At 42.6% G+C, this 13,057-nt stretch overlaps 1 protein-coding gene across 4 annotated transcripts in view; it reads right to left on the bottom strand.

The window, feature by feature from the left end:
- Positions 1–13,057, bottom strand: part of itgb4 (integrin, beta 4) — a 40,145-nt gene that overhangs the window by 4,136 nt on the left and 22,952 nt on the right. For 3 of the 4 annotated variants that reach the window (XM_051939218.1, XM_051939215.1, XM_051939217.1), the window contains exons 14-39: positions 12,880–12,983; positions 12,689–12,784; positions 12,414–12,546; positions 12,128–12,253; positions 11,086–11,204; positions 10,963–10,996; positions 10,672–10,866; positions 10,439–10,542; positions 10,290–10,348; positions 9,463–9,486; positions 9,197–9,345; positions 8,896–9,075; positions 8,577–8,725; positions 8,139–8,346; positions 7,717–8,025; positions 7,387–7,559; positions 7,104–7,284; positions 5,701–5,838; positions 5,429–5,611; positions 5,202–5,330; positions 2,970–3,137; positions 2,733–2,882; positions 2,194–2,328; positions 549–698; positions 271–459; positions 7–162 (exon numbers count right to left, since the gene is read on the bottom strand). In XM_051939218.1, coding sequence (XP_051795178.1) covers positions 7–162; positions 271–459; positions 549–698; positions 2,194–2,328; positions 2,733–2,882; positions 2,970–3,137; positions 5,202–5,330; positions 5,429–5,611; positions 5,701–5,838; positions 7,104–7,284; positions 7,387–7,559; positions 7,717–8,025; positions 8,139–8,346; positions 8,577–8,725; positions 8,896–9,075; positions 9,197–9,345; positions 9,463–9,486; positions 10,290–10,348; positions 10,439–10,542; positions 10,672–10,866; positions 10,963–10,996; positions 11,086–11,204; positions 12,128–12,253; positions 12,414–12,546; positions 12,689–12,784; positions 12,880–12,983 — 3,741 coding nt within the window. The remainder of the gene's footprint in view (positions 1–6; positions 163–270; positions 460–548; positions 699–2,193; positions 2,329–2,732; positions 2,883–2,969; positions 3,138–5,201; positions 5,331–5,428; positions 5,612–5,700; positions 5,839–7,103; positions 7,285–7,386; positions 7,560–7,716; positions 8,026–8,138; positions 8,347–8,576; positions 8,726–8,895; positions 9,076–9,196; positions 9,346–9,462; positions 9,487–10,289; positions 10,349–10,438; positions 10,543–10,671; positions 10,867–10,962; positions 10,997–11,085; positions 11,205–12,127; positions 12,254–12,413; positions 12,547–12,688; positions 12,785–12,879; positions 12,984–13,057) is intronic. The other variant, XM_051939219.1, reaches the window with a different exon arrangement.

Here is a 13,057-nt window from a genome sequence, read left to right as displayed (position 1 = left end):
CCTCACCTCCACCATGCAGCTGTTCGCAGGTGACCACATAGCCCAGGATGTCTCCGTTGGGTTTGCGAGGTTTCTCCCAGCTGAGCTGCAGAGAATCAGGGCTCAGAGCCGTGAATACCAGAGGGCCTGGAGCACTGGGAGTGCTCAGTGTGAATGGTGAGCCTGGAGGAAGATGAGACAGAAAACAGAATGAACAAAAGAAAGTGTCTTCTGGATAAAAACATAGTCATTGAGTCTGTGAGTTGATTCTGGAAAGAGCAGGATCGGCACCTGGCATGGGGCTGAGGGGGCTCTTTGGGTCGACAGCGGATTCGATGGTGATGACTCCTTCTCGTTCTGGACCCCAGCCCTCCTGGCTCTGAGCCTTCACCTTAAACAGGTAGGAGTGGTTGGGCAGCAGGTCCTGGATAATCACAGAGTTCTCTGCTGGGTTTGTTATGTTGATACGCTTCATCTCACCTGCAGGAAAAAGGAGGTTACTCAGCATCATTGTTTGACACATGGGGACAGTGTGGATGCAACTGGCACAAGTAAATCTTTGCAACTACCTTCATTAAGCAGCTGGTAGAGGACACAGTAGCCCAGGATGTCTTTCTCACAATGGGGCTCCTGCCAGCTGACTTTGAGAGCAGTCGGTCCCAGAGCAGAAAATACCAGTCTGCTGGGCGTGTCCGGGACACCGGGAGAAAGTCGGGCATCTGACAAATGGCACACAAGATGTGAGTGACAAAGAGACAGAATTAGACAGGTTCAGACTCAAATTAAAAAAACAAACAAACAGTACTTTTACAGCATATCTTTCAAGACATGTTTTAACCAACAAAATCCTAATTGAGTCCTGGTATCTCACAAGTAATTTATGTCCATTAATGTCACTGTAGGGTTGAAAGCAATGAGCAGAGACGTGTTAATTGTCTGTCCATTTCATTGTCCTTATTTCATAATGCAGTGTCTAGTAGAGACCTATTTTTAAGTAGGGCTATCATGATATCCCATTTTCACTAGACAAATATTGTAACCCAAAAAAATCATGATGAAAATATTGCAATATTCATAGAATTTTAAAGAAAATGCTGTCGGTAAAATTCATCTTTAATTTTGCTAACTGAGTATGTTACCACTTTTTGTGCAAAAAATACAAAATACAAAATTGAACTCTTGACATACTGAAAATTGAGAAATGCCCTCAATGACCTCTCCAGATAAAAGTCAAATGAATGAATGAGAAAAAGAACTATATTCAAAATGAAAGTGTTGAGAGATTCTTTAACAATAACTCTAACGTATGCTGTGTTGATGCTGACGTGTCTACCAGGCTGTCATTATCATGACACCTATAATGTGAAAATCTTTTGTTGATGGCACACTACCATTCAAAAGTTTGGGGTCACTTAGAAATGTCCTTATTTTTGAAAGAAGAGACATTTTTTTCAATGAAAATAATATGAAATGAATCAGAAATACAGTCTAGACATTGTTAATGTGCTAAATGACTATTCTAGCTGGAAACAGCTGATTTTTAATGAAATATCTAAATAGGGGTACAGAGACCGGTTTCCAGCAACCATCACTCCTGTGTTCTAATGTTATATTGTGTTAGCTAATCGTGTTTAAAGGCCAATTGATGATTAGAAAACCCTTGTGCAATTATGTTAACACATGAATAAAAGTGTGAGTTTTTATGGAAAACATGAAATTGTCTGGGTGACTCCAAACTCTTGAACGGTAATGTATATCCAATTATCATTGGATTTTTGAGAAATCTGTGAAGCAAAAATAATTTTTTTTGGACACAGGAATGATCAATGCTGGACTCATAAAGCTGCTTTGGCAAAGAGGTTAGCAAACAGTTGCATATTTGCACAGATGTGTAACAGCAGAGTAGCAGTGGCATTCATTTGACGTGTCATTTGCTGACAACATCGCATTCAAATGCACTGCTTTTCATTAGCCAATTCAGACATACACAGTTTCTACCACCACAGTATTATCAGACTTTATGACAACATAAAAAACATAATACACATTTTTTTTAAAAGATGGCTACCATTAATGTAAAACATAAGGGTTGGTAGTTGCTAAAACAGAGAGGGAGACAAAGTATCAGAGAAGCAGCAATGAAGATGACTGCAGAGGGCTGCGTTACACCCAGCAAACATCCAGTGCCTTCATGCTTGTATGCTGCAGATTTACCTTGGAGTACCCTGTCCAGATTATACAAAGCTTCATGGATGTCTGAAGACTGGGTCCTGGCCCTCGAACCCTGAGACAGGCTGTAGCTGAACTGGCTCTGAGAGGTGCTCTGCATCCCAGTGTAGCCGAACCCACCTGATGACGCATTGAGCAGAGGGGCCAAAGGAGGAGGACGGGATGAAAAAGAGGAGAGGAAAATAAAATGAAGGAAGTACCACAACAGGACGGGGAGGAGGGTAGGTAGGGAGTGAAGTAATAAAGGAAGAATAAAATAAATAGAGGAAACAGGGGGAGGGAGGGAGAAACAGCGATAGTCAGCGTAGCTCCTGCAAAGTGTGGCTGGATAAGCCTGCTGTGCAGCCAACAGCCCCAACCCTGCTAACAGATGTCCAAGCCATCGGCCTCATGCACCTGCACACTTTACCCGCCGAGGTATCATGAATATAGCACTCCAGAGTAAATATTTGTGGTCGGAAAGACAAAAATAATTCCTGCTACATCCTCTCTGGAATGAAGTCAAACCGCTGATTGAAACATACCTAGATCTGGGAACTTGCTTGGCACATCTCCCATGACAATAGAGTCACGGATATTTTCATCTGTGTAACCTCTGTTCTCTGAACGCTTTCTCATGATGACCTCAGATGTGTGAACCCCTCCTCCAATTATGTCCTGTCTGCGAGAGCCTCCTACATGAAGATAGAAAGACAAAAATGTGAAATAGCTTGACATTTTGTCAATACTTTTCTAAGCGCAGGTACTGGTGTCTACCCTACCTGGTCCGGACATGTAGGTGGTGGTTGTTTCTGTAGTGAAGGAGCCGCCTCCCCCTCTGTAGTTTGAGCTCAGAGTGGACATTGGTGACGAAGATGCTGACAAGTTGCGTGTCGTTGAACCTCCTGGGAAAAGGAAGTTTTGGTCCCACTTCCCGTTCATCATGTAATCTGTAAAATGCCACAGTGAGAGCAATGACTGTCAACAGACAAACAAGTGTAGTCGCTAGAATTCATTTATTCTTATCCTGAAAAGAGCAACACAGTGCCAGGATGACATGAAGCACCTGAAACCAGCCACAGACATCCTACAGAGGGACAGCAATCAATGGCAGCTTCAGACTTACATTTTTAGTCCTCATAATATCATTTACAGGGTACACTGTTTAACAAATGTTTGCCATCTACAAGGAAGAAAATATTTTTGTGTCAGCTGTTCCACCTGCAGGCAAAGAGCACTACAACCATCCAAAAATGAATGTTAATCCAGTTGAGAGGTTTTTTTTCTGCCAAAGGATTTTGTATAAAACTACAAAATCACTTGAGCCACACCTCTTGCACACACTGGCATGCAGCTGCAACATAAATTTCCTACATGTGGTGCAAAAGACAATATGTAGGTTTATAATTTTCATTTTTTTTAGCAGGAAGTTAGAAACATCAACATGTCTTCATCTGCAGATCTCAAGTAGGATGGCATTACTTTAACAGTTGACACGTGTCTTATGCTGGCCGAACAGCTCCCCCTTGTGAGTAAATGTAAATAGGTGAATTTCTACACACCAGTTTCATGAGATGCTTCACATCGAACAAGGCACTTTTGAAGATGAAAGTAAAAACAGCTGAAGAACAAGATGTCATCGTTGAAACTGCCTTGCAGAAATGAGACTGTAATTTATTCGGGACCCATTATTTTCACACTGCTGTAGAGTTCTGAAGCCTTTAGCACGACTGCAAGCTGATCCAGATCACTGCCTTCCCAGTGGGATGTAGAGAGAAGAGACAGAGACAGGCACCTGGAAAAGCCTGCTCCCGATCATCAACTGGAGGTGGAGCAGTTGATGCCAGAGCTCCTCTCTGGTGGCGGGAGGATAGATGGAATAGGTGCCAACTAGGGGCAAACGGACAAGGACTGAAGCCCAAAACTGAATGAGTAGGCAAATGGTAATATTTCTGAGTGGATCACATCAAGAAGGCAGAAAGAAACGCTACTGCCTTGCTGGGGACATGACTGGCCGTGCACAGCAGCTGACATGCTATCTGCCTGACTGTCTATCTGTGGGTTTGATGGAGAGGTCTTCACCTGGCAAGGGTGTTTGGGTGCGGCTGGGGCGGGGGGCCTCATCTGAACTCGCCTCTGTGTCTGTGCTGAGCCGATGGGGGATGACCTCCACTCGCTTTTTCCAGGACACCTTACGGAGATCCAGGTTGGACCCCACCAACTTGACATATTTCCAGCCTTGATTTTGTGGTCAAAGGGGAGAAGCAAGCAGGCGAAGGATAGATTTGTAGGAAAGAAGTGCTTTTTCCACTATACATCACTGTCATAATTACATTCTAAGGCAAAAAGCAACTTTAAGACTGTCTTCCAGAGAGAGCTAAGAACACAGTGGCCGCAAAAAGCAGGAGTGAAAGCAGATTCGATGAGGGAAGATTTTGAGGTTAGTGATCATAAAAAAACATCTACTGCATATATGTGGGGATGCACTGGAAGCAGATTTTTGCTGCTGCCTGGCTGGGGCATTGCCTGCAGGAAAAATGCCAGATGGAAGCGCTAAAAGAAAGGTAGAGCCATGAGTATGGTGCCATTTCTGAGCATCAAAGCTCTTCTAGCTTTTTCCTTAATGTCAGCGATGATAGTGGGGGAAAGCATTACTGACAACATTTCAGGCATTTTATATAGAAAACCCAAAAAATAAGAATGAGCCAGGACAAAAGGAGAAGGACATTTTACATATTGAGCCTATCAAGTTGGATGATTTTCTGCAGCACAGATCTAACCAACACCTCTGACGGAGGTATGACACCAGTCATGCTGCATGGGCTACAAAAACAAAGATGCCCTGAAAATGTAGACTGAAATAATTGGATCCATTGGTAATAGCTCACTCTCCAAGTTTGGCAGGCACATGCATGTTTCCATAGCCAAAAATGCATCAGAACAGAGGAGCAGCACAACAAGTTTACACTATCAACTGTTATGAGAAGCTTGTGCTTTTGCCTCTTGGTACCCACCATCACCAGAGACACTGGGTGTCTTGGAGCCTGCAGGTGTCTTCAGCACATCATCGCTGTACATCAGGTAGCCGTCATACTCATCTCCTGCCTCATTATCTACAATAGGGATGTCTGGAATGATGGGAACTATGGACAGAAAGAGAGAGAAATAAATCTCTGCAGGAAGACAAGAGCTTAGCAGATTAACAGTAAGTGCTCCAGTAATGTGTTCATCACAGACTTACTGGACAGAGGTCTGGCAGGCTGCGATGCCAAGTTGATGCTAGCATCTCTGAAGGGGCCCCATCCTACACTGTTCTTGGCACGGACTTTGTATTGGTAGGTTTGGGCGTCCTTGAGGTTCTCAATCAACAGCATTCGTTTCTTAGGGTTGTCAATCTTCACTTTCTTAGCTGCTCCTACGGGCTCTGTGAGAGAAAAAATGTGTTAGGATATGACGAAAATTATATGATGCAACCATGTGTAGAATCTTTCCATTTTTGGGTGGTTCTCTTACTCAGTTCATCATCAATGGGTGTGTAGATGACCTCATAAGCTGTAATGTTGCCATTGGTCTCCGCAGGCTCTGCCCAGCTGAGCTGAGTGACAGTTGGACTGATGACGTTAAAGGCAAGACGACCAGGTTCACCAGGCACTACAGGAAAAAGAGCAGGAGCTGTTTTTAATTCATACTAGTTCCTGTACAGAGAGTAACTGCTGAATATTTACACCTAGTAGCTGCAAGGTGTGACTGTGGTGTAGCTAACTGAACAGTTAAGCATACGTGGTCTTGGTGTGCAACAGGTGTGAGCATTAACTGTCATGAATCAGTACACCACATTTCTATAGTATGTCTGTTTTTGAGGTGTCTTTTTAGGGCCTGTTGTGTGGGAAAAATTACAAGAGTGGGTTTAGCTGTGGCTGTCCCTGAGAGTCTGCAACACCAGCTGCCAGCCATTGCAGCTAATGGCCATGAAGATGACGACCTGCACTGCAGCTCTGTTCGCCCCGCCTTCAGACCTTCCTGATTGGGCCACCCTCCAGCTCCCCTCCTCCTCAGACCAACCAGAGGCAGCCTTCACACACCTGCAAACTATATAGCTGCCACCATGTCATTAGTCTGGGTGGCTGGTATTCATGACCAGTCCACCCTGGTGCCTCTTTTGTGAGTGAAAATTTGTTTGTATGTCGATGTGTTTCAGTCTGCAGGTATTTGTGGTGGGTTGGTGGGTACCACAGACAATTCGGTCGGTAGATATTCCTGGTGGGTTCTGCCGACACTTTGGGTTTCTGTTGGCGGCTGCTACCTTGGTGTGGAGCCTACTGTCTCAAGTGGAGACTGAGACTCCAGTTATCAGCCTGCCACCTTAGTGAAGAAGCCACTCTGTCTTTAGAGTCTTTGTGAACTCTGTAATCAGTGAGTGTGAGGCACCAGTTTTGTTTAGTTAATTTTGTGCACACTTTGTATTAGTTTTTGTTCCTGGTGGTGGGTGTTGCTGTTGTATTTAAGTTTGGCTAAGGAGTTTCGTTGTTTTGTTTTGGGTTTAGATAATTTGGGAACTCTGTTAGCCTTCGTTTTGTTTTATCCCGTTCTTTGATTTAGCAACACCCACCAGTCTTGTGTTTTTTGTCACTTTTAGGTTCCTTATTGCTACTAAGCAATAAATCCCTTTACCTAAAACCAACAACACCTGGTTATTTTGTTGCATCCAGCCAGCCCCTAGCGGTTGGATTGTAACACTGCAGTTAACTGCTTTAGATTTGACAGTGCTATAGCTGTTTCCTCAAAGTAGATTCACACAAAATTAAATTAAGAACTTAAAAAGGACAAAATGTAGTAAAGGATTGCTCTTCCACTGTAATCCAGTATAGTTGTAGCATTTCCTTTAAACTGTAATTTACTAGATTCAAAATAATTACCATCCTCTAGCGTTTGACAGGAAACAATGTCGGTATCATAGCCATCTCCCATTGCATTGTAGGCACACACTCGCATCTCATAGTCACAATAGGGGTACAGATTCGTTAAGGTGGCTTGAGGGGTCTTTACATCTAAGACCTGGGCATCTTTCTCTTGGTCACCATAGATCCAATACTTCACCTAAAACATATAGCCAAACAAATGTATTTGAGATATACAAAAAATGTAGCTGTTAGGAATCAACTACAGTGAAATAGCTGTCATCATGTAAATCTGATGTACCTTGTACCCCATGGGGTTACCAGGCAATGGGTCCCAGTTGAGGTGGATGTTTTTGGGTCCAGTTGCTTTGGCTTGAAGGTTTTCGGGGGAGAGAAGGTGACCGCCAGGGGAGGTGCACTTCTGGTTTATGTAGCCCTTCTGAGTCAACTGTGCAAATTCTGGAGATCTTGGACCTGCAGGAAGCATAGGAAGTTAGAGGAAACAAACAAACCAGATCTCTGTTTAGGAATGACCCTTTAAAATTCCGCTTAACACCATTACATTGAATCTTTACTTCAAACTTGCTTTGGAACTAAAGATTAATTTAAAGTCTCCTCACTAGCGTCTTACCGTTATCTGTGACCTTGACAAGAGTGGTTTTTCTCTCTCCAATTGAAGCATTGCTGCTCGGATCAAACAGCTCCAGTTGAAATTCCCCTGGCTGATTCAGGCCAGGGTAAGCTTTGGGGTCTATCACTATGTCCTTCTTTGTGTCTCTAGGACCAAACTTCAGAGTGCCAGATGGCTGGCCCTTCTTGGTACGCCATTTCACTATGGTAGGACTGTCCTGGTTACCAGTGCGGACCACAGGGATGGTAAAGGTTGGATCTGATGTGGTGAAACTCTGGATGCCATCTTTGAACATCATTACGCTGGGATCTGGATAATGAAACATGATGTGCAAAACAGAAAAGCAACCTTAGTTAACAATGCTTTGCCTGGGAGCAAGTAGGTAAAATGCACTAAATCCAAACACATCTGCATTTATTCACCTGGCAGGTCTGTGATAGTGACAGTGGTTCTTGGGTAGCGTCCCAGCTTGGCCCCTTGCCGTGGGTTACTGAGATCCATGACAAACTGCTTGACCTGTTTGTCTTCCAACAGGCCATCTCCCTCTCCCAGCTCCAGCAGACGGACAGGAACTAATTTCTGGGTCTCACCAGGACCGTAGGTCAGGTCTCCTTCTACATTCATATAGTCCTAAAACACAAAGAAGATAGTGATGTTGTTAAATTGCTCACCTTCATCACAGTAACTGGTCAATGCAAACAGGCTATAGCTTCTGAAGTTTGTTCACTTACCAATCCCATTTGAATCAAGTTAAAAAAATGCCAAGACATCTGGAAACATCTTATAATACTTCAGGAAAAAAAGCTAACAGACAAAATTTAAATATATGGCAAAGCATCAGTACACAGTTGTCCGCTCACCTTTTTATCCTTGGCTGTCAGATCCCGTGTACGGTAGCTGACTTGTGCACGTCCATCCTCAATGATCTCTCTGCTGATTGGGATGTTGGCGACTCCATCCTGCCTGCTGTAGTTGTAAGACGGCTGGAGGAAGGAGAAGACACTGGAGGCTGGGAAGAAGAAAGGGGAAAATCAATCAATAAGATTAAACAGCTTTTATTAGGTCAAGTCACAGGGATTCTAAAGAACTGGAAGTCTAATTTTCTTAGATTTAGAAGGTGTACATGCATAATTAAAATTGGCTTTTAAGTTCAAACCTATAATTCCAGAGACTTCTCACCATGCTCTTTGATGATGGTGATGTTAACAAAACGTTTTCCAATCTCTGCAATGCCCAGTGGCACATCTTTGGCCTCCACCTGCAGCTGCTTCTTGTCATCATCTTCATCTTTGACAAAGAGTGGCACATGAACATCTACTGACTCCACACCTTCTTGGAATTCTATTGCTCCCGCAGCCTCTGCAGAGGAAGAGCAGACAAAGGTTTAGGTGGTAAAAATGACAGTGAACAGCTCAACTCTGCAACAAACTGAAGAATTGTCATTTCATCCACACACACACACACACACACGAATAGCTACCTCTGTCTGTGGCCACAGTGTAATAGCCTGGCATCACTTTGAGGTCATGGAAGTTTCCAGATTGGACATTCTTCTCAGTGAGTTTGACAATATCTGGGTAGCTGCTCCGAGGGGCAGACAAGATGGTGTCCATGATGGTGAAGTCCTGCCTGAAGAGTACAGGAAAATCAGAAAAGTCAGACATACATGACCTTGAGATCTTTAAAAAGGCAAACAAACTGTGATGCTGATGATAATGTAATGTAATGTATCAATGTGACTGTTACCTTTTTCCGGCATTTCTCTGCATTCTGCAAGAACCAAATGCATTTTTATATTAATTTGCAAGAGAATAGACATTTCAATTCCACTTTTGATTTTGAGTATGAAGAAAACCGTATCTCACAACTACATCTCCATACAGTGCAAAAAACTGGTCTTTTAAAAATCATGTTACTATACATCTACACGGTGCTATCAAGAAGTTCTGAGTCCACTCCAAAAAAAACAACACCTGATCGAAATTTATGAGCAATCAGTGGATTGCTTGTGCAGCAATCCACTGATCCCAGTGCTACTTCCATGTTTAAAAACACCTTCTGGAAGAGCTATTCTGATCTATTGCAGGTATGCACTTGAAAATTCACCATGGACCTGAAACTTACAGAGAGTAAAAATCCAATTCTGTGTCAATCTAACACATTCTACGTGTCAAGGATCATCACTGGGTCTAAAGAAATGACCCACAACAGAGTCCAAGACTGAAGAAGGAGCATCAGGCCACAGGGCAATCAAAAATAAGTTTGTTGTTTTCTTTTGACATTCACAGGACTATGAGTCAGACTGTCAAAATCCAGTCCTAGAGTAACATCATGGCCTGAACTGCAGGCCATGTCACTGGGACAAGCTCATAGTGCACTGAAAACATAAATTTGGACATACTAACGGAACCGAACTTCCACAAAGTATTCCAATTGTGGCAGCAGTGCTGGGAATGATGTATGATTTCAATAAAAGGGTTTAAAGTGGATAGCAAGCAAATTAAAATCGGTTATGGTTTTTGCTTTTCATAGGTGCGAACTCCTAACCTCTTCAATGTATATAGTGATCTTACCTGAATGAAGTCTTTTGCACCTTCTGTGCCCCAGGAATCTGCTTGTACACCTCATTTAGCTGTAGGGAAGAACAAATACGGTCTTCACTGGTACAATCATCATTTATTTATCAATAAATGTGCCCACTGACAAACAAAAACACACTCACATTATCAGCCACATCCTTGCGGAGTAGTTCGGAGTCTCTGGATTCAGGGCGAGACAGGTTCTCAGAGAACAGTCTGTTTAGTCGGAGGGAGATCGGGTACTGGACTACAAATAATGAAAGAGAAAACATGTAAAGAAGTTATAGCTTCCATAATTTACATGACAAAACTTTGCCACACACGGTGTTTTACTGAAAGTCCACTTTGCTTTGCAAAGACTTAAAGATCAACTCACTGGTCTCCTTGGGGTTAGGCTTCATCAGAACCTGTTGGTGATTGGGTGCACGGTGCACATTATCTGTGACCTTCCAGCGAACCACATCAGTTCCTTTGGGTGGGCCAGTCCTCAACATTGGTGTATCCAGATGGTCTGAGGTGAGCAGAGACTGACGGAGCAAATACTCATCCTCCTTGAAGCCTACCATGCGACCTGGAGAAAACAATACAAAGTGACTCACTTTCAACATGGTGGCAGGATGAAGGATTTAAAGCGACACTGACACGTATACTACGACAAATGTCTTACCTCTCCGACAGCAAGGCAGCAGGGCAAGACAGCTCTGTGTCAAGAAAAGACAGAAGAAATTACTTCAACTGTGATTTGGAAATATCATATATCATTTAAAGATCCAAATGTGAGTGTTTATACCTGACAGCAGGATTTGCAACAGGCACAGTATTTCCAGCAGCAGAGCAGCAGAAGTCCTAACAGCAACAAGAGGAACAAGAGGAGGGGCAGCAACCACAGGAGACTAGCAGGGGGACAATCTGAAGAGTTGGCACGAAAAGTAGATAGTCAGAAAAACAGGGATGACACAAAGCACTTCTGCTAGATATTTTACTGCAACATGGTAAGAGTCACATCACACCTGTTCTGAAGTGACTGTATTGGTTTCATTGGAAATTCTAGTGGTATCTAGCCATTCATAGTTTTGATTTTATGTGTCCCGCTTTTAAGACATCTGTCAATAAATATCTGCCTCCACTTCAATAAAATGGGGGTGGAAGGATTTTTTTGTAGTCCTCCCAAATTTGAAAAGCAGCCATTTCTGAACCTAACCCTCAAAATCAAGATGGTACTACAAAGTTGATCAAATGTGCAACTGCTCCAAGGCAATAGATTTCAAGGGTACAAAAAACACTCAAGGTTCTAGGTATGTATTGTTCGGTAAGATATAGTGGTAGGAAAAAACTGTATGAATTAAATAAGGATCAAACAGCCACATTTTCTTTGCTGTTTGGCTGAACAATCCTATAGATCCTGATACAAATCAAGTATCTATGACCATGACCCTAGCTATATAAATGGTGTGATGCAAAACAGGTCTGCAAAATGAGATATCTTTAAGTATTCTGAAAGTTAAGCTGGTTTTCTTGTTGCCACTGAAAACTTGCTTTTACTTCTTATATAATTCTCTTTGCCTTTGTATATTCCCACATAAATAATTAACAGTTAAAGTCCTTCATAACTCATGTTTTAGTAAGAGTTTAACACTTTACTCTTCAAACTACTACAAAAATCACACATAGCAAGAAGCCATGCAGTTTAATCACTGAACACTACATGTAATTTTCGAAACAATGTCTTTAAAAAGACAAAATCACATTGGAAAGTGTTATAACAAATAATCCAAACCTTGCTGACACGCAAGCACAGAGCATTTGTGTTGCATTTACAGCCTCTTACTCACCTTTCTTTTCAAGCACCTGAACCTCCAAGTCTTTAACCGTCGGATCTTTAGGGTTTTCCACAGTGTAGTGAAATGTACAGTCATCATCTTCATCACGAAAACTACATGTATCCATCACTTGTTCCTCTGAAAACACATAAATGGACACACATATATGTATTTAGTGTATTTACACATTACTGCCAAAGTGTCATTGTGTCTTCCTGAGTATATCTGGATAATTATTTATTCAAAGTACTGAATGGCAAACAGATGCAGTCATTTTGCCCCATTTGGATGTGCTTACTTTCTTTTAGTTCATCCACCAGGACAATTTTGAAGGGGCACTTTTCACACTCTTCTTTTTCCTTCCTTTGCCCAGTCTTCCAGGCTTGACACTGGACACAACTCCTCGTAGCCTCGCACACACCTAACTGGGCCTGAACAGGACACAAACACATCAAAAGAAGTTCAGGCAACAATGCACAGACATGCATAACAAGGCTAAAAATCTATAATCACACTTGTGTGCACACTGATGTATACTGCAGCACATATACATATAATAATACATCCACACACCTGGAAGTTCGGCTCACAGGTTGAAGTCATCTCGATACCAGAGTCTGGACATTCACAACGGCCGCACACACATTTACCTCGTCCATTGCAGACACCCTGGTACACATAAAGACATTGTCAGACAATCTAGACATGTATGTAAGGTGACATGATAATGTAATTATAATACAAATATGGCGGGCTCTACTCACCCCCTTAGCATCCAGACAGGTCTGGTTGCTCTTCGGGCACTCACAGGCATTGCCCTCCCAGCCCTCAGTACACGCACACTGACCCATAACGCAAGAACCACGGTCTGCAAGGAAAATTTAAAAATGATTTAACAGTTTGATTGTAGAGGTAATATTGTATACATTGTATGTATATCGC

This window comes from Acanthochromis polyacanthus, chromosome 19 (assembly GCF_021347895.1).
Source record: "Acanthochromis polyacanthus isolate Apoly-LR-REF ecotype Palm Island chromosome 19, KAUST_Apoly_ChrSc, whole genome shotgun sequence".
NCBI lineage: Eukaryota > Metazoa > Chordata > Actinopteri > Pomacentridae > Acanthochromis > Acanthochromis polyacanthus.
The sequence above is the reverse complement of the archived record's forward strand: the minus strand, read 5'-3'. Positions and strand labels throughout refer to the sequence as shown.